Source organism: Aquarana catesbeiana, linkage group LG02 (genome assembly GCF_042186555.1).
Source record: "Aquarana catesbeiana isolate 2022-GZ linkage group LG02, ASM4218655v1, whole genome shotgun sequence".
In the NCBI taxonomy this organism is placed as follows: Eukaryota; Metazoa; Chordata; class Amphibia; order Anura; family Ranidae; genus Aquarana; species Aquarana catesbeiana.
The window spans coordinates 16,156,484-16,181,864 of NC_133325.1; the positions used below are offsets into that span (position 1 = coordinate 16,156,484).

The window sequence follows — 25,381 nt, forward strand, 5'->3', positions numbered from 1 at the left end:
GGAAAGCGAGCCAGGCTTGATCCCTAAACTTCAAGGGGATTCTTTCTAAATTGATTAAACGCAACCCCTCCCTCATTACAGAGCCTGGGCAATCCCTTAAGGCCAGTGACACACTGAAAGCAGAGCTCAAAATCCTCTTCTCCAGAAGCTTCCTGGGGAGGGACTTGATATCCTCCACTGTCACCTGCCACTGCCGAAGTATTTTCAGACACGGGGCAACATAAGCCGGGAGCTTGCCATGTCGGACTCTCAGATTTTTCACTGGCCCGCCATCTTCCCAGCATCGCAGAAAAGGCCTAAAACAAGATTGAAAAATGCCCACCCATCCCGGCGGGTTCTCTGCTAGCATGTTACCAAGATTGTACTTTAAAAAGAGCAGAGAAAAGAAAACTATTGGGTTGACCATTCCTAGGCCACCCTCCCGCCTAGACAGGTAAGTTACATTGCGTTTGATCAGGTTCAGCCTACTTCCCCATAACAGTTGAAAAAAACAGCTGTACACCCTTGCATAGAGAGATGCTGGCAAGATACAGACGAAGCTGACATATAAAAAGATTGGGACCAGGTACGTTTTGATCAAGTCAACCCTCTCCCTCAAGGAAAGCTTCCATTTCTTCCAGCTTGCTACTTTGGCATTGGCACACACCAACCTGCTTTCCCAATTTCGATGACCATAGTCACCAGGACCAAATTTGATGCCCAACACTTTAATTTCCTGCTGGGGCTCTGGGAAGGCATCCGGAAGTTCGAAGCTTTCACCCTCCTCACCCATCCAGAAAACTTCACTCTTTTCATGGTTGACTTTAGAACCAGAAGCCTCCGTGTACTGCTCTATCATAGAGACCACCTCCTGCGCCTCCTCTGTCCCAGAGACAATAACAGACACATCATCGGCATAGGCCACGACCTTCAGAGGCGGCACACCAGCAATGCCCAAAGGCACCCTGCACAAAGATCCACTCTCTAGCCTTCTTATGAAGGGGTCGATTGCGAATACATATAACAGGGGGCTCAGAGGACATCCCTGGCGCACACCAGAGCCAACCTCAAAAGGCCATCCAACCCAACCATTAACCAGTGGGAAGCTCTCAGCCCCTCTATATAATGTCTTCAGCCAATCTATAAACCTCCCCTGCAGGCCGTATCTACCAAGTAGCAAATACAGGTACTCGTGATTGACTCTATCAAAAGCCTTCGCCTGATCCAATGCCAGCAAGTACTTTCTCCATCCAGCAGCCCTGCATCGTTCCAAAGCCTCCCGGACAGCTAAAACCGCTGAAAAGGTACTTCTACCTTGGACCGAGCAGTGCTGATGACTGGACAACAAATCACCTGCTACTGACGACAAGCGCCAAAAAAGAATCTTCGCCAGGATCTTTCTATCAACATTGAGAAGACTGATGGGGCGCCAGTTCTCAATCATTGAGGGGTCTTTACCTTTTGACAGAAGAATCACAGCGGATTGCCTCATGGAGGGAGGGAGCGAACCCTCTTCTAGACAGCTGTTATAAACCTCTGCTAAAAAGGGAGCCAGAATGGACTTAAAACACTTGTAGAATTCAGCTGTCAACCCATCTGGCCCAGGCGATTTTTTGGTAGCCAGCTTCTCTATAGCATGAACTACCTCATCCACTGAAATTGGTTCTGTCAAATCCATCAAAGGCAACGTACCATTTCCCAATCCTGGAGTAGAATCCAGAAAGCTTTCCATCCTGTCCCGACAAAGGTCCTTTCTTCCCAGAAGGTCTGCATAATATGATCTGAAGATCTCCAGGATCCCTGATCTGGACTTCACCAGGGAACCCGTACTATCCCTCAGGCCTATGACCGTCTTAACTGCTATGCCTTGCTTACAGTTCTGGTAAGGATCAGGCGAGTGATATTTTCCATAATCCTTCTCCAGAACCAAGGAGGCATGCCGGTCGTATTGACACTTCCTAAGAAGAAACTTCACCTCAGAGATCTCCCCTGGATCCCCTCTATACGAGACAAGACAATCAAGCTTCCTCCGCAAATGGTGGTAGGCAATGTACATACCAAGCTGCTTCTTCTTACTTATGGCCTTGAAAAGTCCAATTGTCCTTTGTTTCACAAGCTCCCACCACTCTGACTTACTGTTGCAAAAGTCCAGAATAGAAACCTGTGCCTGAAAAAAATCCTCAAAGGATTGTCTTACCTCTACATCTTCCAGGAGAGCCAAATTCAGTTTCCAGGTACCCCTTCCCCTGGGTGGAGTGTCCGAGGCATTCAGAGTCACAGACAGCATACAGTGGTCAGAGAACTCCACCGCCCTCAACTCAGGAGCCGAGAAAGCAGAGTTCTCCTTTAAAAAAAACCTATCTATCCTACTCTGACTATTCCCTCTCTGAAATGTGAACCCCGTGCTGCCAGGGCAGTGCTTAATATGCACATCTACCAGGCCTGCTTGTCTTACCATATCTCTAAGAAAAACGCTATCGTAACCCAGCCTGTCTATGGAGCCTCTCCTGTCTTCAGGCCTAATTATGGTGTTAAAATCACCTCCAAAGACAACCTGCTGGGATGTAAAAAGGAAGGGCTTGATCTCTGTGAGGAGGCATTTCCTGCCCCATTTTGACTGCGGTCCATAGATATTGATTAGGCGCAGGTCCTGCCCCCTAACAGAGACGTCTAAGACCATGCATCTCCCCATTTCTACCTCAATTACCCGCCGGCACGTTACCATATCGGTTTTAAAAAGGACCGCAACTCCGCTGCAGGGCTCAGCCGCAAGAGACCAAAAGGAGGGACCGCATCTCCACTCCCTTTTTGCTAGATGGACATCGGCCAAAGTATTGAGCCAGGTCTCTTGCAAAAATAAAATCTCGGCATCAAACTCGCTGAGCAAAAATAAGGCAATAAGGCAATATCACGAGCTCTTGTAGATTTAATGCTGGCGACATTAATGGTCGCCACCTTTATCGGAGTGGGAACTGCCATCAGGATGATTGGGGTAGTCGTTTCTTAACCTTTGCCACACTCTCATCACCCGAAACAGCTCTCTTAAGACTACGTGACTCCCCCTCATCCATGGATGATAAAGAGAAAGATAAATCAGACATATCATCACCTGACAAAACTGAAAAAGTATTACCAAGAGGAACCCCTCCTGGGTCCGACTCTGAGGAAGAAATGACCACTTTACTTGTCTTCCTCTTCTTCTTTTTCTTCCTCCTAAACTTTTCCCACCCCTCATCATCCGAATCCCCCTCAACAGAGGGTGAGACATGGGATATGGGCACCTTTCCCTCAACCCCTCCCCCATCCAACACCCTCACATTCCCCTGACCACGTTTACACTGCTGAGATACAGGGACTGGAGGCTGAGATGGAAGATCCGCTAAACCTGCCCCCCCAGCAGCTTCTGCTAGCCTGGAGGATCTACGTACAGTAGGATTAGGGACCACCACAGGGGGGACAGACTCAGGGACCACATTACTAGGTGAAACAGAATCCGAAACAACAGATGTAACAGACACAGGAGGGACAGACTCAGGGACCACATTACTAGGGGAAACAGAATCCGAAACAACAGATGCAACAGACACAGGAGGGACAGACTCAGGGACCACATCACTAGGTGAAACAGAATCTGGAACAGATGTAACAGACACAGGAGGGGCAATAACAGTTTCCTCCCTAACTTTAGCGGCCTCATCCTCTTTATCAAGCCTCTGTAGCTCAGCCTCCAATCCTGGCAAGTTATGTAATGCCTCTGGGCACTGGCTATAAGGATGACCGAGCTTTTGGCACAAATTACACCGAATTTCGGTACAATCTTTGGCCAAATGGCCCAAATCCTGGCATAGTGAGCATTTCTTACGGGTACAGGTGGATGCAAAATGGCCTTTGTCACCACATTTATTACAGACTTTAGGCTGACCCTGGTAAAAAATGGTCAGCCTATCCCTCCCCAGAAAAGCTGAACAGGGAAGGTGTTGAACTACATTGCCCAGCATGCCCAATTTTAGTGACACTGTCCAGGCCCCTGTCCATATCCCATGCTCATCAAGGACCTTCCGCAGTGGAGCGAGGACCTCACCATATCGGCGTAGCCATACTATCAAATCAGCCTCTGGTATGGATTCGTTACGCACCAAAATCGTCACCGACTTTATCAGAGGCTGCCTGGAAATCACCTTTGGCACCAAACCACTCCACTGCGGAAGGCCCTTGCACCTCCTATATCGCTCCCAAAATAAACCCAAACCCTCAGGCTTTACAAAGGACAAATCAAATTCATAACTCCCCACTGGGCAAATCAAAGCAAATATATCTGATGCTTTAAACCCCATTTCTAAAACCAACTCAGCCACCCTCCCCCTTACTGGTGGGGTCCCCTCCCCCTCCCACTTCAATTGAACCACATTCCTCCTCCTGTACCCACCAACCATCCCACCACCAACCATCCCACCACCAAGCCTCCCCAAATTGTGACCACTAATATTTACAAAATTCCCTCCACCCTCCTTGGTGTGACTCCCCAGAACAGACGCATAACTGCCCACATTTCTCCCAGCAGAAGAAACATTTGTGAGTTTTGAACCGTCTGACACATTCTTAGCAGATATCGATTGTACAGATTTGGTCTGCACAATCGATGAGTCTTTCCTCTGCTGAGCAAGGAGAGCAATGTCATTTTTATTTTTCCCAGCAGTATTAACCCCTTCACCACCACCCACCACAGTCATTGTTTTATCATTACTGTCATTCTTAATACTTGCTGGTATATTCACAGTTCCTGTAGTCTTCCCAACAGTGTCAGTTCCCACTGCTGTGCTGGTGGAATCTTCAGCTGGCCTGTTCTCTTCCATCAGGACAGGACTTTCAGCAGGCTGGTCTGACACATCCATGGCTTCCACTGCACATGGTGCAATGTGCTGATCCCCTCCCCCATCACCATCAATCAGCTCTGCTGGAACATAGGGAGGCTCAGGTGAGGCAATCTCTTTGCAGGTGTCAGCCACACTGTGTGAAACACATGGAGAAAACTTGGTAGAGGAACTACTGGTCTCAGCAAATGCAGGAGTAGAAACATCCATGTTCAGGGTGATTGGTGCAGGTCCATCTTCATTCCCTGGTTTATTTTTTTCCTCATCCTCAGGGATTTCTGATGGATCATCAGAAATAGCAAACTTGTCTGCTCTCAGGGGTGACTCCATCTGCTGAATGAAGGTCAGGGTGCCATGCTCACTCTCAACCCCCTGGCTGGTTGCCGCTGGCGATTCCAAGGCCTTACATGGGGGGAGAGGTGCAGAGGCAGATGGACCCGGGTCATCCATAACCTGAGGCTGCTGATCCATGCAGCTTACTGACGACTGGCTGGCAAATCTCTTCTCATTGTCAAATTTTTCTTTAAAAGCTCCACTTCTGGCTTTTAACTTCTCCAACAATAAAGTTTGCTGCTTTACCTTTTCCTCCAATTCCTGTAACTCAGGCTTCATGGCTGTGCGATTTCTACTCCATGCCTGGAAGTATTTGGCTCTGAAGTTCTTATGTTCAGTTTTCAAAACTTGAAGTTTCTCTTCAGCCCTTCCAATTTCCCTAAAGCGATCAACAATCTTCTGTCTGAAGATACTCGCATCCATACCAGGGCCTGGACCCACAGTCAGATCCTCCACCTCCTCCTCACTAGGCCCCATGTCATCAGGGGGATCCCTCCCTGGGCCTCCCCCAGGATCAGGCATTATTGCTGGGCCAAGCTAACAGGCAAGGCCCAGGCTTGAAAAAAGGCTGGTTCTCAGAGAGCTCTTTGGGTGTGTCCTCCTCCTCCTTCCCACTGATCACCAATGTAAGGAACCTTCTTCCCACTGATCACCAATGTAAGGAACATTCTTCCCACTGATCACCAATGTAAGGAACCTTCTTCCCACTGATCACCAATGTAAGGAACATTCTTCTCACTGATCACCAATGTAAGGAACATTCTTCTCACTGATCACCAATGTAAGGAACATTATTCCCACTGATCACCAATGTAAGGAACATTCTTCCCACTGATCACCAATGTAAGGAACATTCTTCCTATTGATCACCAATGTAAGGGACATTCTTCCCACTGATCACCAATGTAAGGAGCATTCTTCTCACTGATCACCAATGCAAGGAACATTCTTCTCACTGATCACCAATGTAAGGAACATTCTTCTCACTGATCACCAATGTAAGGAACATTCTGCCCACTGATCACCAATGTAAGGAACATTCTTCTCACTGATCACCAATGTAAGGAACATTCTTCCCACTGATCACCAATGTAAGGGACATTCTTCTCACTGATCCCCAATGTAAGGAACATTCTTCTCACTGACCACCAATGTAAGGAACATTCTTCTCACTGATCACCAATGTAAGGAACATTCTTCTCACTGATCACCAATGTAAGGAACATTCTTCCCACTGATCACCAATGTAAGGAACATTCTTCCCACTGATCACCAATGTAAGGAACATTCTTCCCACTGATCACCAATGTAAGGAACATTCTTCTCACTGATCACCAATGTAAGGAACATTCTTCCCACTGATCACCAATGTAAGGAACATTCTTCTCACTGATCACCAATGTAAGGAACATTCTTCTCACTGATCACCAATGTAAGGAACATTCTTCTCACTGATCACCAATGTAAGGAGCATTCTTCTCACTGATCACCAATGTAAGGAACATTCTTCCCACTGACCACCAATGTAAGGAACATTCTTCTCACTGATCACCAATGTAAGGAACATTCTTCTCACTGATCACCAATGTAAGGAACATTCTTCTCACTGATCACCAATGTAAGGAACATTCTACCTCCTAATCATCAATGTAAGGGACATTCTTCTCAATAAACATATCTGTGATCAATCAGGTCTGCTGGTGGAAATGTATTGATGTACAATGTAGTCCTGGCCAAGTTGGTACACATTACCCCATGTCCCCCTGCATTATCAGCATTTCACTTACATGTTTCTCCAGTGTGTGAAGATTGTGCTCATCAGAATCACTTAGTGTGCTGCAATGCATCTGAAAAACAAACACAAATTTGCATGAACAGACAGCAACAATATACTTTGAAAAAAATCTGGAGTGCTAAAAAAATTCTCATAATCAGCATCCTAGGGAAGGCTATGGTGGCAGCGCTGTGTTAGAGGATTAATCCCCCCAAAAAACAATACTTTGGTGTATTGTTTCCTGTCTCTGTTCCTGCACACATCTCTGTGTTCATGTGTTTGTTACATCCTACAGAATATGAAATAAATATAATTCCATTGAAGATATTGGGACCCCTCATAATGGGCACAGCAGGTGTACAAATCCCAGAACTCAGCACAGGGATGGTGGGAACCCCTCATAATGGGCACAGCAGGTGTACAAACCCTGGAACTCAGCACAGGGATGGTGGGAACCCCTCATAATGGGCACAGCAGGTGTACAAACCCTGGAACTCAGCACAGGGATGCTGGGAACTTCTTATAATGGGCACAGCAGGTGTACAGACCCGGGAACTCAGCACAGGGATGGTGGGAACCCCTCATAACGGGCACAGCAGGTGTACAGACCTGGGAACTCAGCACAGGGATGGTGGGAACTCCTCATAATGGGCACATCAGGTGTACAGACCCGGGAACTCAGCACAGGGATGGTGGGAACCCCTCATAATGGGCACAGCAGATTTACAGAACTAGGAACTCAGCACAGGGTTAAAGTGCACCACAGGTGCAGAGATCTCACCAATAGAGTCCCAAAGAGATAGACTAGACCCCTAAACAAACACTGAAATATCAGGTGCTTTAGGATGGCACAGCAGACAGTATGGTACACTGGCACTAAAAAGGTGGTGCAGTTATTGAATACAGGAGGGTAGGAGTAACTTCCCTCTTCCTCTCCCTGTTGGGTCTATATTCACTCCTAATCATAGTGAGCTGGTAAAGGGCTCCCTTGGCCCCCAATCCGATTCAACCAATGTAGGTAAGGGTCAAAGAACACTTTCACAAGAGTTAAAATAAATTCCATATCACAGAAAGAAAAAAAAAAAAAGGTTCTTCTCCTCACTTTAATAAAAGAAAATAATTCAAGAGGGTGGCTAACCGCATCGCACAAAATAAACAGAAAGCGCGTCCAATCCCAGGAAGCGTTCCCTCCACTGGATCGTTTAATTGTGGAAATTCATTAGGTGAGATTAATCACACTTTGCGAAACGAGCGTTAGAGCGAATGTGACCACCAGCCAGGCCCAGAGCAGCCATCAGGACGGTATCTTCCGCCCGCTAATGTTGCGGATGAATTAGTTGCTTCGTCTCCTGGCTCCCGGCCAGGCAATTCTGTATTATTATAACGCAATAATAAATGCGAATAAATCACGCGTCACTCTCGGCTAATGTTCGGTTTGTTTTCTCTGCGATAAATGGCTCATTAAGGGAAGTGATCATCGCTTTTCTGGGGGCTCTTAGGAAGCGTTGATCATTTAAAATGTATCTTTTCCTGTGCTTAGTTATCAGCGAGAATATTCTGTGATTACAGTACTTGGCGGAGTATTCCGGGGTAAGGCACTTCTATGATGTCACCAAGAAAGCCCAGCAATGCACGTTCCCAGGCAGCTGCAACAAGTAATCTCCCTAAGAAAGCCCAGCACTGCACCTTCCCTGGCAGCTGCAACAAGTAATCTCCCTAAGAAAACCCAGCACTGCACCTTCCCTGGCAGCTGCAGCAAGTAATCTCCCTAAGAAAACCCAGCACTGCACCTTCCCTGGCAGCTGCAGCAAGTAATCTCCCTAAGAAAGCCCAGCACTGCACCCTCACTGGCAGCTGCAACAAGTAATCTCCCTAGGAAAACCCAGCACTGCACCTTCCCTGGCAGCTGCAACAAGTAATCTCCCTAAGAAAGCCCAGCACTGCACCTTCCCTGGCAGCTACAGCAAGTAATCTCCCTAAGAAAACCCAGCACTGCACCTTCCCTGGTAGCTGCAACAAGTAATCTCCATAAGAAAGCCCAGCACAGCACCTTCCCCGGCAGCTGCAACAAGTAATCTCCATAAGAAAGCCCAGCACAGCACCTTCCCCGGCAGCTGCAACAAGTAATCTCCCTAAGAAAGCCCAGCCCTGCAGCTTCCCTGGCAGCTGCAACAAGTAATCTCCCTAAGAAAGCCCAGCACAGCACCTTCCCTAGCAGTGCAACAAGTAATCTTGCTAAGAAAGCCCAGCACTGCACCTTTCTTGGCAGCTGCAGCAAGTAATCCCCCTAAGAAAGCAGCAAGCCCAGCACTGCACCCTCACTGGCAGCTGCAGCAAGTTATCTCCCAAAGAAAGCCCAGCACTGCACCTTCCCTGGCAGCTGCAGTAAGTAATCTACCTAAGAAAGCCCAGCACTGCATGTTCCCTGGCAGATGCAGTAAGTAATCTCCCTAAGAAAACCCAGCACTGCACCTTCCCTGGCAGCTGCAGCAAGTCATTTCCTGGATGGGGGACACCCCCCTCCTTTCATTCGCTGGATTTCAGTTCTTTCAATCATGGAGTAATTTTTGATGTCATTGTTAGGAAAAGAAATGAATGCAAGATAATTCCATTACACTACTAAGAAAGCCCAGCACTACATTCTCATTGGCAGCTGCAGCAAGCTCTTTCCTTTCCAGCATAAATATCCTTGGCCCCGCCCCTTTCATTCATTGGCTTTCAGTTTCTTCAATCATAGAGTGATATTTTATATTATATTATATATATATATATATATATATATATATATATATATATTTTTTTTTTTTTTTATTACACCATGAAGCAAGCCCAGCACTGCACCCACACTGGCAGCTGCAGCAAGTCATTTCTAGGCTGGAGGACATCTAGCATCATCTAGTACTTTCCTCCCCAGCCTGACTGCATTGGCCCCTCCCCTTTAATTTACTGGATTTCAGTTCTTTCAATCATGGATGATTCCATTACACTACTAAGAAAATCCAGCACTACATCCTCATTGGCAGCTGCAGCAAGCTCTTTCCTCCCCAGACTTTATATCCCTGGCCCTGGCGCTTTCATTTACTGGCTTTCAGTTTCTTTAATCATAGAGTGATAATTTATATCATTTATATTTTATTCTTTTAATACAAGGTACTACGAAGCAAGCAAGCCCAGCACTACACCCTCACTGGCAGCTGCAGCAAGTCATTTCCTGGATGAAGGATCCCCCCTCCACCTCCTTGCATTCATTGGATTTCAGTTCTTTCAATCATGGATGATTACATTACACTACTAAGAAAGCCCAGCACTACATCCTCATTGGCAGCTGTAGCAAGCTCTTTCCTCCCCAGCCTGTATATCCCTGGCCCTACCCCTTTCATTCATTGGCTTTCAGTTCCTTCAATCATGAAGTGATATTTTATATCATTATTTTTTCTTTAATACGAGGTGCTTCCATGACACTACAAAGAAAGCCCAGCACTGCACCCTCACTGTCAGCTGCAGCAAGTCATTACCTGGATAAAGGACATCCAGCATCATCTAGTCCTTTCCTCCCCCATCCTGACTGCCCCTGTCCCCTCCCCTTTTATTCACTGGATTTCAGTTCTTTCAATCATGGATGATTCCATTACACTACTAAGAAAGCCCAGCACCACAACCTTATTGGCAGCTGCAGGAAGTTCTTTCCTCCCCAGCCTGTACGGCGTATCCCTGGCCCGGCCCCTTTCATTCATTGGCTTTCAGTTCCTTCATTGATAGAGTGCTATTTTATATCATATTTTTTTTATAGTACAAGGAGATCCAATGGCACTACCCAGCAAGCCCAGCACTACACCCTTACTGGCAACTGCAGCAAGTCATTTCCTGGATGGAGGACACCTCCCACCCCCTTTTCATTCACTGGATCTCAGTTCTTTCAATTATGGATGATTCCATTACACTACTAAGAAAGCCCAGCACTATATCCTCATTGGCAGCTGCAGTTAGCTCTTTCCTCCCCAACCTGTACAGCATGTCCATGGCCCCACCCTTTTCATTCATTGGCTTTCCATTCCTTCATTGATAGAGCGCTATTTTATATCATTTTTTTTTTTTTAATACAAGGAGATTCAATGACACTACGCAGCAAGCCCAGCACTATACCCTTACTGGCAGCTGCAGCAAGCCCTTTCCTCCCCAGCCTGTACAGCATATCCCTGGCCCCATCCCCTTTCATTCATTGGCTTTCAGTTCCTTCATTGATAGAGTGCTATTTTATATCATGTTTTTTTTTTAATACAAGGAGATTCAATGACACTACGCAGCAAGCCCAGCACTACATCCTCACTGGCAGCTGCAGCAAGCTCTTTCCTCCCCAGTCTTTTATATACCTGGCCCCGCCCCTTTCGTTTTATTGGCTTTCAGTTCCTAGGAACGCCCACTCCTCCACACTGACACCCACTCATCAAGGCCATCTGATATTTGCATAATGCAAAATTGGAAAATGTATCATAGCACAGAGTGGTACTGTGGATACATAAAAGGTATGCTTGTGCCACGTCCTATAACTAGTATTGACATTCGAAATTTAGAAAAGAGGGACTTTTGGACTTTTTAGGCACCACTACAACAAGTATCTATAAAAGAATCAGTTTATTGAAAAATACGTACAAATAGGACATTGATTAAAACCACAAATAGCAAGTCCGCAGTCGATTAACTTGTGTCATGTAGATATTCAGTGCTCAACATGTTTCGCGTGTCTTCACGCTTCTTCAAGAGCGAAAAAGATGTATTGTGGCTGACAAGATACATAACATTTAATTAGTACATAAAACCCTAGAGACTGGCATCTGAGAAGATGCCAGATATTGCAAAATCAAACTATTCCATGCCGATTGGACCAATGCGGTAGAGTGTGGAGCACCAACCCAAAGAGGTGATGAAAGGCTACCATGGGGGGCATGCACAACATAATACTAGATGGTATCTAGAAAATGTGACGGGGTAGAAATATTTTTTAATTAATAAGTAAGAGACCCACCAAAGAAAGGAAGGGGGGGGTCCTTTTCCCCCCTCCCCCTCTTTCCTTTCACACCCCCCCTTTTCTCCCCTTCTTCTTCTGTTCCTATTTTCTCCTTGTTCCCCTCCCTCCCCTCCTCGTCTCTCCCCCATATCCCCCCTCTCTCCCCCTTTGGACCCCCCCCTTCCTTTCTTTGTTGGGTCTCTTACTTATTAATTAAAAAATATTTCTACCCCGTCACATTTTCTAGATACCATCTAGTATTATGTTGTGCATGCCCCCCATGGTAGCCTTTCATCACCTCTTTGGGTTGGTGCTCCACACTCTACCGCATTGGTCCAATCGGCATGGAATAGTTTGATTTTGCAATATCTGGCATCTTCTCAGATGCCAGTCTCTAGGGTTTTATGTACTAATTAAATGTTATGTATCTTGTCAGCCACAATACATCTTTTTCGCTCTTGAAGAAGCGTGAAGACACGTGAAACACGTTGAGCATTGAATATCTACATGACACGAGTTAATCGACTGCGGACTTGCTATCCAGCCATCTTTTCGGACTCATTGCTACCTGGGATGATTATCCTTACGTCCGAACAACTACATATTTAGATGGTTTTGTATAGCTATCGCTTCATTATACTTCGATGTATATGTATGATTTGTGGTTTTAATCAATGTCCTATTTGTACGTATTTTTCAATAAACTGATTCTTTTATAGATACTTGTTGTAGTGGTGCCTAAAAAGTCCAAAAGCCCCTCTTTTCTAAATTTCTAAAGATATTTGCATAACTCCTCCGAACCAAGAACCAGCCAAATCTTGCGTCAGAGCTGAGGGCTCTGGAGAGGAGTACTGAGGCCGGGTGCTGTGATGGTTTCAGGAAGCTACGTACCTGCCGGCCCCTCCCACCAACCATCTGCATGCATTGCATAGAGCAGTGTTTCTCAACTCCAGTCCTCAAGGCGCCCCAACAGGTCATGTTTTCAGGATTTCCCTCAGATGAATCGGCTGTGGTAATTACTAAGGAAGTGAAACTGATCAAATCACCTGTGCAAGATAATGGAAATCCTGAAAACATGACCTGTTGGGGCGCCTTGAGGACTGGAGTTGAGAAACACTGGCATAGAGAAGCACAGAGACTCAGTGATGAGGTAACGGGCTCTGAAATGTCATGAAAATGGAAAGGTCTTATTTAATGAGGGGGGGGGGGATATAATCAGATTAAACCTCAGCTTTGAAGAAACTCTGGATAAGTTCTTCTTCTGATGAAGACGAAGATATAAATGAAGATGACCTACAGCATCTTCCTGGACATCATTCCATCTACCAGAGATGCCTCGCGCCGTACATTAGCTGTCCAGGTTTGCTTTTAGCGGGGGGGGAGGATGGAAAGGGGGAGGGTTGGGATATTGGTGATTATCAGTAAAGTGCTCTCTCCCGCAGATTCCTGGAATATACAGGAAAATGGAACCAATAACACGACTCTCATATCGCCCACGGGAGAGACATCCTCCGTCCTCTTGGATTTAGATCGGGCATAAGAAATGTAACCCCTTCCAGCCCTGGCGTCCCAAAGGGTTCTGAACGACCGGGGAGGGATCGGTGATCATGTGACCAGAGTGTGAGCGCCAGCCACCACCGATCAGTTCCATCATTTGTTGCTATGTTTTTCTTTTTTTTCTTTTTTTTGTTATTTTTTTGTGTAAGGGGTTAAGGGTTAGGGGTGACTGTTCTGGTTAGGGGTTAATTAATTTATTATTATTATTTACTTATAATTATTTCTTCATTTTGTTAGGATAAAGGTTAGGATTAGAGTTAGGGGTTAATATAAAGGTTAGGGGTTAGGGTTATTTTTATTTGTTTGTATTATTATTATTACTTATTTATTTATTTATTTTTTCTACTTTTCAAGCCTCATGCACACTGGACGTTTTTGGACTTTCTACAGCTGCTGTTTTTGGCTTTAGATGTTTTTTTTCTACCATCAATAAACTCTCCAGCATGTTATCCCATGTGTCCATGCATACACATAGGCTGTTATCTCAACTGTTTTTGGCAGGGGTGTTTTTTGGCTATAAAAAGACTATTGGCTATAAAAAGACCCAAGACTAGTGGGTTCTGAGAGGAGTATTTCAGCTGCAAAAACGCTCAAAAACGCAGCTCACCAGCGTTTTTTAACGTTTTTGATCCCATTGAAAAAATAAAACTTAAAAACGCACAAACGCTAAAAAAATGTTATTGTAAAAACGTTGAAAAACTCAAGAAGGCCTTAAGAAGTGAAGAGTTAGGGGGTAAAGGTTATGGGTGGGGGGTAAATGTATTTATTATTTATTTATTTATTATTATTTATATATTTTGCTAGGTTAGGGTAATTATATTTATTTACATTTATTTTCATTATTTATCATTTATTTATGATTATTATTATTTATTTATTTGTGTATTTTATTTACTTTTTTTTTTGGTAAGGGGTTAAAGTGGCAGTAAAGTTGTTTTTTGGACTTGTACCTACAGGTAAGCCTATAATAAGGCTTACCTGTAGGTACACTGAATATCTCTTAAACTTGCTGTGTTTAGGAGATATTCCCACTGGATGCAGCCGGTGACGTCACCGGCGCATGGGCTCTTCAGAGCAGGGCTCCCGCGTGCATGCGTAGGAGTGATGTCATTGCGGCCTCGGCCACTCGCCAGAGCCCGTGAACCCGGAAAGGAAGACTGGGGTAAAATGAAAGCCCGTCAGCACACCTCTGGAGGGCTTCGTTCTAAGATAAGTATTTCATAATGTGCTAGTATGTGATGCATACTAGCACATAATGCCATTGCTTTTGCAGGGAATGTTTTTTTTTTTTTTTTTGCAAGCCACGGTGTAATACCACATTAAAGGTTAGTGGTAAATGTTATGATTAGAGTTAGGGGTTAATTTACTTATTATTTATTTATTTATTTTGTTAGTTTATGGCAGGGGTCTCCAAACTTTCTAAACAAAGGGCCGATTTACTGTCCTTCAAACTTAAGGGGGCCAAACTGTGGCCCTTTGGGAGTACATGTCCCAGCGGGAGTGAATAATCCCCCATCAGTGGTGTCAGTGGGAGGAGTTGTACCCCATCATTGGTATCATTGGGCCCCATCGTTGGTGTCATTGGGAGGAATTGTGCCCTTCATTGGTATCATTGGGCCCCATTCTTGGTATCATTGAGAGGAATTGTACCCCATCATTGGTATCATTGGGCCCCATTCTTGGTATCATTGAGAGGAATTGTACCCCATCATTGGTATCATTGGGCCCCATTCTTGGTATCATTGAGAGGAATTGTGCCCTTCATTGGTATCATTGGGCCCCATTCTTGGTATCATTGAGAGGAATTGTACCCCATCATTGGTATCATTGGGCCCCATTCTTGGTATCATTGAGAGGAATTGTACCCCATCATTGGTATCATTGGGCCCCATTCTTGGTATCATTGAGAGGAATTGTACCCCATCATTGGTATCATTGGGCCCCATTCTTGGTATCATTGAGAGGAATTGTACCCCATCATTGGTGTCATTGGTAGGAATTGTGCCCTTTATTGGTATAATTGGGCCCCATTCTTGGTGTCATTGGGAGGAATTGTGCCCTTTACTGGTATCATTAGGCCCTATTGTTGGTGTCATTGGGAGGAATTGTGCCCTTCATTGGGAGGAATTGTACCCCATCATTGGTTTCATTGGGAAGAATTGTGCCCTTCATTGGTATCATTGGGCCCAGTGGAGGTGCGTCCATAAGGATGCACGGGCGCCGCCCCCTCTCTCCAGCCACCCCCTCTAGCACCAATAGATAGATTCATACATTGCATGAATCTATCTATGGGAGCTGCTGTCTCCCCCTATTCAGGGGCCGGGCGCCTGAATTACAGCGGCGGAGGGTGTTATTGAAGCACCTGATTAGAGCCATAGGCCATGCTGGGCGCTCACAGGTCACTCAGCTGTGTTAGAAAAGTGAATGAATATTCGCTTTCCAAACACTAAACCGCCTCTCCGCCAATCAGGTACTCGGATCTGTTACCCGTCACCTGTTTGGCTGAAACAACAGGCGCTGTGATTGGACGCCTATCAGGTATCCAATTATAGCAGGGGACAGGAAGAGAGGATGGGAGAAGACATTGAGAAGCATCGAGGAGCTGTCCCACCGAGACAGGGTAAGTGCAGACAGCAGGCCGGGGATACACTGGCAGCATTTGGTATGGCACAGTGGGAACATTTGATGTGACACAGTGGGAGCATTTGATATGGCACAGTGGCAGCGTTTGATGGGCATAGTGGATGCGTTTGATGGCACAGTGGCGGCAAATGATGGGCACACTGGCTGCATTTGATGGCACAGTGGCTGTGTTTGATGGTACAGTGGCGGCAATTGATGGGCACAGTGGCTGCATTTGATGGGCACAGTGGCTGCGTTTGATGGGCACAGTGGCTGCATTTGGCACAGTGGCGGCATTTGATGGTACAGTGGCGGCAACTGATGGGCACAGTGGCTGCGTTTGATGGCACAGTGGTGGCAAATGATGGGCACAGTGGCTGTGTTTGATGGGCACAGTGGTTGCGTTTGATGGCACAGTGGCGGCAACTGATGGGCACAGTGGCTGCGTTTGATGGCACAGTGGCTGCGATTGATGGTACGGCGAGGCTGCAATTGATGGGGTTTTTTTTCAGAATTTTTCAGTTTGTTTGCGCCCCCCCAAAAATTTTGAGCACCAGCCGCCACTGATTGGGCCCCATCATTGGTGTCATTGGTAGGAATTGTGCCCTTCATTGGTATCATTTGGCCCCATGCTTGGTGTCATTGAGAGGAATTGTGCCCTTCATTGGTATCAGTGAATAAAATAGCACTCCAAGGGCCGAATAAAAGCAAGCAAAGGGCCACATCGGGCCTTCCGGGCCACAGTTTGGAGACCACTGGTTTAGGGGGTTAGGGTTAGGATTAAGGTTAGGGGTTAATATTAGGGGTCAGAGTTAGGGTTATTTTATTAATTTTTTTCATTTTTATTATTATTTATTTTTTATTTATATTATTTATTTATTTATTTATTTATTATTATTTTTATTTAAACAATACATTTGAGCAGGAAAACGCTCAAAAACGCACAACAGAACATGCAAAATCAAGTGTTATCATGCATTTCTATGGAACAAGAACCACTTCAAAAACGCACCAATCTGCCCGATTCGAGCTACAAAAGAAAAGAATACCAGAACTTTCTTTGAGCTTCAGGCTTTTTGGCTTCAAGCTACTTGTAGTGGAGATATGAACCTTCTCCGTAGGGAATAATTGACTTCTCCTCCAGCGTTTTGGAGCTTCCAGCTATAAAACGCTGAGGTGTGAATGGGGTAAGGCTTGGTTCCCACCTACAGGTGCCGCAAAAAGGTGGATGTGCGTTCCGCTCTCCGCGTGTACGGCAGCCCATTCATTTCAATGGGCCGCCCTACGCGCCAGGAGTGTGGAAAAGAAGTCTGAACGCACGCCGCACTGCATGCGGCACACTTTATCCGGCAGACACTAAAAACGGTCCATACCAAAGGACCCAGTTGGTTTACGATTGTCCTCCAGGCCAAAATCCCACCAGAAGCCTAGAGGGGATGCCCTTCATAGAGGAACATGGGATGAGGTCTGATTGGGTTCCCTTGCTGTGCTCCTGCTTATTCTCACTATTAATAAAAAGAGATAAATACGCTTCTGACATTTCCCGTGATTGGGACGGATGTAATAAATGATTCATTATTCAGAGGGCGAAATGACAAAAGACAAAACGAGGAGGAGGAGGAGGAGGAGGAGGAAGAGGATAATTAAAGTCATCATTAAAAGGATTATAGTTTGATGAGAACCGGCTCCGAGCGACTGATCCCGGCTCTAAGTCCAAATTAATTAATGTGATCTAACCGCCGGATAGAGGAGAGCCGTGACCATCAACATGTCCCGGAACAAGAGGAAGGTAATGACATCTTATAATGGGGTGGTAAGTATCCTCGGCTCCTTTCTGTGTTCATGGCACTGAGACGTATGCCGGTTATCACAACTCCAAGATAAAGTTTTGGGTTTTGACGATGGTCTCAGACTGGGGGCTAAAGCCGCAGCTCTAGCCAGGGGCGTACCTAGAGCGTACCTAGATCCTATATCTGGCACCCCCCCACTGATCATGCCTGTACGCACTCAGCCCCTAGCTGCAATATTCAACTCTCCTTCAGCACTGTCCCCTGCAATTATCTCTTTTTGCCACAAGATGCCCTCAGCCTTCTCTATTGATTGAATGATGTCCTTCATCAGTCTAAGGACATACTGCAAGTGCACAATGTCTTGGACCCGCCCCTGAGGGGGTATTACTACACCCTGCAGTAATCTGTTTTCACCACAAGATGTCATCAGACTGAGGACATGCTGAGAGTGCACAGTATCAAGTACCCGAACCTGAGGGGGTGTCACTAAACCCTGCAGTAATTCCTTTTCACCACAAGATGTTATCAGACTGAGGACATACTAAGAATGCACGGTGTCATGGACCCACCCCTGAGGGCTTTTCACCACAATATGTTATCAGACTGAGGACTTACTAAGAATGCACGGTGTCAAGGACCCACCCCTGAGGGCTTTTCACCACAAGATGTTATCAGACTGAGGACATACTAAGAGTGTCATGGACCCACCCCTGAGGGGTGTCACCGCATCTTGCAGTAACCACTTTTCAGCAGAAGATGTCATCAGACTGAGGACATACTGAGAGTGCACAGTGTCATGGACCCACCTCCTGAGGGGGTGTCACTACACCCTGCAGTAATCCCTCTTCACCACAAGATAGCATCAGGCTGAGGACATGCTAAGAGTGCACAGTATCACATACCCACCCCTAAGGGGACGTCACTAAACCCTGCAGTAATTCCATTTCACCACAAGATGTCATCAGACTGAGGACATACTAAGAATGCACGGTGTCATGGACCCACCCCTGAGGGGTGTCACCGCATCTTGCAGTAATCGCTTTTCAGCAGAAGATGTCATCAGACTGAGGACATACTGAGAGTGAACGGTGTCTTGGACCCCCCTCCTGAGGGGGTGTCACTACACCCTGCAGTAATTCCTTTTCACCACAAGATGTCCTTAGCCTTCTCTATTGAATGATGTCAGTCATCAGTCTGAGGACATACTGTGAGTGCACGGTGTTATGGACCCGCCCCTGAGGGGGTATCGCTACACCCTGCAGTAATCCCATTTCACCACCAGATGTCATCAGACTGAGGACATACTGAGAGTGCACAGTATCACATACCTGCCCCTGAGGGGGTATCACTACACCCTGCAGTAATCCCTTTTCACCACAAGATGTCATCAGACTGAGGACATGCTGAGAGTGCACAGTATCACATATTCGCCCCTGAGGGGGTGTCACTAAACCCTGCAGTAATTCCATTTCACCACAAGATGTCATCAGACTGAGGACATACTAAGAATGCACGGTGTCATGGACCCATGGTAGTGCATGGTATCATGGACTTGCCCCAGAGGAGGTGTGACCACATCCTGCAGTAATCCCTTTTCACCACAAGAAGTCATCAGACTGATGACATACTGTGAGTGCATGGTGTCATGGACCCACCCCTGAGGGGGTCTCACCGCACCGTGCAGTAATCCCTTTTCACCCCAAGATGCCATCAGTTGTCTGTGTTGAATGATGCCCTACATCAGACTGAGGACATACTGTGAGTGCACGATGTCATGGACGCACCCTTGAGGGGGTGTCACTACACCCTGTAATCATCCCTTTTCACCACAAGATGCCCTCCGTCTTTTGTGTTGAATGACACCCTGCATCGGACTGAGGACATACTGTGAGTTCACGGTGTCATGGACCCACCCTTGAGGGGGTGTCACTACACCCTGTAGTAATCCCTTTTCACCACAAGATGCCCTCCGTCTTTTGTGTTGAATGACACCCTGCATCAGACTGAGGACATACTGTGAGTGCACGGTGTCATGGACCCACCCTTGAGGGGTGTCACCACACCCTGTAGTAATCCCTTTTCACCACAAGATGTCCTCAGTCTTCTGTGTTGAATGATGCCATGCATCAGACTGAGGACATACTGTGAGAGCACGGTGTCATCGTCCCGCCCCTGGGGGGGGTGTCGCTACACCCTGTAGTAATCCCTTTTCACCACAAGATGTCCTCCGTCTTTTTTGTGTTGAATGACACCCTGCATCAGACTAAGAACATACTGTGAGTGTACAGTGTCATAGTCCCTCCCATGAGGGGGTCTCCTCACACTCTGCAGTAATCTCTTTTCACCACAAAATGTCATCAGACTGAGATCATACTGAGAGTTCACAGTGTTATGGTCCCGCCCCTGAGGGGAGTGTCAATACACCCCGTAGTAATCCCTTTTCAGCACAAGATGTGCTCTGTCTTTTGTGTTGAATGACACCCTGCATCAGACTGAGGACAAACTGTGAGTGCACGGTGTCATGGACCCTCCCTTAAGGAGGTGTCACCACACCCTGCAGTAATCCCTTTCCACCACAAGATGTCCTCAGTCTAAGGACATATTGAGAGTGCATGGTGTCATGGACCTGTCACCACACCCTTCAGTAATCCATTTTCACCACAAGATGTTCTCAGTCTTCTGTGTTGAAAGATGCTCGGCATCAGATGGAGGACATACTGTGAGTGCGCGGTGTCATTGACCCGTCCTTGAGGAGGTGTCACCACACCACCCTACACTTATAGTGGAATGATGAGAGAGGCGTTGGTGTCATCACTTCAGTTCTACTATCGGCATCATCAAGGACTGTTCATTGCTAAGATGACCCCACACATCAAGTATACAGTATATAGATATAGTGTTCTGCCCCATGTTCATGTATTTTTCATGCATTAGGATTAGGTTATTCATTTTTTTTTTGTTGTATGCTGACATCTAGTGGTGATTTCTGCCCACTACAATTTGTTTACTAATGTGATTTTGGTATCTCCTTCTGTCCCCCTCCTGTTTAGTGTTGGTTAGTTTAGTCCTAGCTACACCCTATCCACTTCTTCCATGTTCCCGCAGTCAGCATTAGTTATTTACATACACAGGGATTGGGAAAGTCATTGTCTTCTTACACTTCAAAGCCTGGAAAAAACATCCTCTGTACTGCAAGTAGCCGAAATAAAATAGCGTTGGATTCAACTTCTCTGTCTTACTGGAGAGTTGGGCTGCCTGTGGATGGTGCAAGTCAGCAAGTGACCATACTGTCCGGGTAGACTGGGTCTAAGGAGGCATGTCAATGAATAAAGCAGCATTTGAAACAGAATCATGCATAACATACTACAGGGGGGATCCTTTGGGGGGAGGAGTGTGTTTGGGGCCTAGAGTTGGGTTTAAAGCGGGGGGTCCCCAACCCCCGGGCTGCAGACCGGTACGGGTCCATGGCCTGTTATTGTTATCTGGTATTGTTTGCACAGTTAAGCTCCCATGTTAACCCACACTGGGTGACCCCCAGGGTCTTGTTGTCACCACTGCTGTATAGGCAGCCTTCCAGTATTTGGGGTGCTACTAATCAGCAAAATACTTGGGAGTCCCCCCCCCATTCTCATAGGAGAAGAGTGCTATGACTTCACTGGCTGCTTGCTTGCTCAACAGAGCCGTGGAAAAAATGTCTTTTCCGCTAGACCAAGCCCTGGTGCCAAAAAGGTTGGGGACAGGTGTAGACAACCACTTAAGATGTTGTCTAAGCCCCGCCTACATTGACCTGCGCTTTTCAAAGCAAAGGACCTCAACGGGGAATAAAGTCAGTTTGCAGATTCCAATAAGCAGTGGCAGAGAGGGTCACCCCAGCTTGCCCCAATGCAGGCGGGGCTCTGACAGTCTCAGGATTCCTTTACAGCCAATCAGTATCCATTTGCAGAGCCGAGAGCTGATTGGCCATTGAAAGTCATCCTCTTCCTCCTCCACCTTGCTAAATAAAATTGAAGAGGTGCGCAGTGGGCGGTACTTACCAGTATGACGCACAGGACACGCCCACTCTCCTGCTCTATAAGCGGTACGATCACAACTGCAACACAAAGAGGGACAGTGATCAGGAACCGCCAGGAATACGGAATTACAATATCAACTTCTGTCCACTATGGGGCGCTTGAGGGGTGGGGGCCTATGAGCAAGAAGCCAAGATTTCCCCCCTGCTCCTGATCGGTGACAACCCAAAATGTGTGATTTTCCTTCACTTTCCCTCTCAGTAATAAGGGGTCAGCAGGACAAACAGAGAGGGCGGGGATCTCTCTAATGGGGACACAGACAGCGATAAAAACCTGACAGGGGGTCTAATCTCTCTCCACTCCTTCCAAAATGAAGAAAAAGTTATACTTTAAAGTGTAGGAACTTCTCTTATTTGTTCCCTTTCGGTCTGCTGAGTATACGAATGAAGGCATTTTGTTATATTTGTTCAATAACCTGGCGCCCTGCCCTTGGCTGACTGTAATCAGTTCCATTGTTCTCAGCTATCTCTGTCGACAACAGAACACCTCCCCCCCCCAACCTGTGTTATGAGGAGAGATGGAGGTGAAGCGCAGTCACAAAAACAAACGTCCTCCCCTAGGGTGACAACACACACCAATGTTCAATACGTGAGCGTTGTCACCCCAGGGAAGGAAATATGTTGTGACTTCCCCATCTCCATAACTCCTACATATCTCCTGCCCAAGGGTGACAATGCTGCTCCTCCATAGATAAAGTATAGTGACTGAGTGTAGTCACCCATGCAAAGAGCCATTGCCAGACACCCCAGCACAGGGTTTCCAACTTTCAGTAAAATTTACAAACAGTTTGTAAAATCCATAATTGTTGGATCTGCCCGTGAATGTCCGTTACAGATATGCAACCTGCAGGACCACAAGGGACGTTCACGGGCAGAAGCAAAAAGTATGGATTTTACAAACTGTTCATACATTTATCGAAAGTTGACGACCCTGCCCCTAGCAGTACCACTCTGGCACACCAGGGGGCCGGGGGACTGCATGATCCAGAGACTGACCTTGTTTGTCCGGGGGCAGCGGGGCGGCCAGGCTGCTCATCTGCTGTCCCAGGAGCTCGGAGGGGGTCAGGCCGCTGCATTCTATCCGTTTTCGGAGCAAAACTGAATCCCTGAAAAAGAAGAAAAGGGAAAAAGTGAGAAGGAAAGTCACTGACAGCACAGAAATCCAGAATCTGTATAATCCATATGTTGTGGCTTTATCAATCACATTGATATATCCCATCTGATCAATGTTTATAAACAATGTTACTTTGTATCTCTCTATCTCCCGTCTGATCAATGTTTATAAACAATGTTACTTTGTATCTCTCTATCTCCCATCTGATCAATGTTTATAAAATGTTACTTTGTATCTCTCTATCTCCGTCCGATCAATGTTTATAAACAATGTTACTTTGTATCTCTCTATCTTTCGTCTGATCGATGTTTATAAACAATGTTACTTTGTATCTCTCTATCTTCCGTCTGATCAATGTTTATAAACAATGTTACTTTGTATCTCTCTATCTTTCGTCTGATCAATGTTTATAAACAATGTTACTTTGTATCTCTCTATCTTCCGTCTGATCAATGTTTATAAACAATGTTACTTTGTATCTCTCTCTCTGCTATGAGCACAATATAGCTAGTTGTGTGGTTGTACATACACCCCCCTCCCCCCAGCACTGTAGGATTCCCAAGAGACGAGGACAATCATTACAATCGGTATGTCAGTAAACATATCACGGGCACCCCGAGACAGTTCATACATCAAACTTCCTCGGATAACCCAACCCTCCACAATCTTGGTTTTGCACATTTGCAGGCAGCCCAGCCCCCTTTCCCCTTTCTATGTACGCTGCATATCCGCTGCTAATTTATCACCTGTAAATCATTCTACGCCGAGTCCCGGGGGGATAAATTTAATTAACATCACATAGCATGCGTCTGCTCCGGGCCGCTCTGTTTATGATGGAGCCAGCTTGGGCTTTGGTATGTTTCATTCCGGCACGCTGATTTAATTTATCATTCAAATTACGGATCTGAATCGTTCGCGTTCCGCCCTGGACTCATCACACCCGACTGATATACAGTGCCGGCTCGTATTGTGATGTGTGAATGGTTCATTTCCCCCAGGGGGGTGTCTGTATCCTGGCTAATGGTCTGAAGTCTGCAACAGAGTGAAAGATGTGTGCAGGATTATGGGTTGGGATGGCCCGAGTTTGGTTCAAACCGGGATTAGAGAAACCATAGGGAAGCCTTCGGACCCCAAACTGAGTGCCAAACCCATTGAAATCTAGGAGGATGAATATTGAACCCCCTCCTGCCATGCTTTCCAGGCTCTGCTGTCCCATCTATGGGCCCGGGACCAGCATGGTGGGTGTCACCAGTTGGAGGGGAGGGAGACCAGGGACATCAGTTGGCTGTTCTCCCTTAGCTACAAAGTGTATAAAATCACTTCTGGTTTCAGGTTTTACTTTCTCCAGCTGATGTGGCCAGGGAGGAATCTTGAACCCTCTCCTACCATGCTTGCTCCACTGTCCCATCTATGGGCCTGGGACCAGCATGGTGGGTGTCACCAGTTGGAGGGGAGGGAGAACAGGGAACATCCATTGGCTGTTCTTCCTTAGCCACAAAGTGTATAAAATCACTTCTGGTTTCAGGTTTTACTTTCTCCAGCTGATGTGGCCAGGGAGGAATCTTGAATCCTCTCCTACCATGCATGCTCCCCTGTCATGTGTATGGGCCCGGGACTGGTATGGCGGGTGTCACCAGGTGGAGGGGAGATAGACCAGGGAACCTCCATTGACTCATATCTCCTAGCCACAAAGTGTATAAAACCACTTATGGTTTCAGGTTTTACTTTCTCCAGCTGATGTGGCCAGGGTGGAATCTTGAACCCTCTCCTACCATGCTTGCTCCACTGTCCCATCTATGGGCCCGGGATTGGCATGGCGGGTTTCACCAGGTGGAGGGAAGGGAGACTGGGGAACATCCGTTGGCTGTTCTCCCTTAGCCACAAAGGAATCTTGAACCCTCTCCTACCATGGTTGCTCCACTGTCACATGTATGGGCCCGGGACCGGCATGGCGAGTGTCACCAGGTGGAGGGGAGCTAGACCAGGGAATCTGGTTTCGATTTCACTTTCCCCCGGTTGCTGTGGCCAGGGGGAATCTTGAACCCCCTTCTACCATGCTTGCTCTTTTGTCCCATGTACGGACCTGGAACCAGCATGGCGGGTGTCACCAGATGGAGGGGAGGGAGACCAGGAAAGGTCCATTGTCTGTTCTCCCTTAGCAGCAAAGTGTAGAAAATAACTTCTGGTTTCAGGTTCTTCTTTCCCCGACCGCTGTGGCCAGGAAGGAATCTGGAAACCCCTCCCTACCATGCTTGCTCTGCTGTCCC

The 25,381-nt window shown here is 46.6% G+C and overlaps 1 protein-coding gene across 5 annotated transcripts in view; it reads right to left on the reverse strand.

The window, feature by feature from the left end:
* Positions 1–25,381, reverse strand: part of PDE2A (phosphodiesterase 2A) — a 791,783-nt gene that overhangs the window by 149,318 nt on the left and 617,084 nt on the right. For all 5 annotated transcript variants that reach the window (XM_073612615.1, XM_073612619.1, XM_073612616.1 and 2 more), the window contains 3 exons: positions 22,997–23,106; positions 21,966–22,021; positions 6,971–7,030 (listed from right to left, as the gene is read on the reverse strand). In XM_073612615.1, coding sequence (XP_073468716.1) covers positions 6,971–7,030; positions 21,966–22,021; positions 22,997–23,106 — 226 coding nt within the window. The remainder of the gene's footprint in view (positions 1–6,970; positions 7,031–21,965; positions 22,022–22,996; positions 23,107–25,381) is intronic.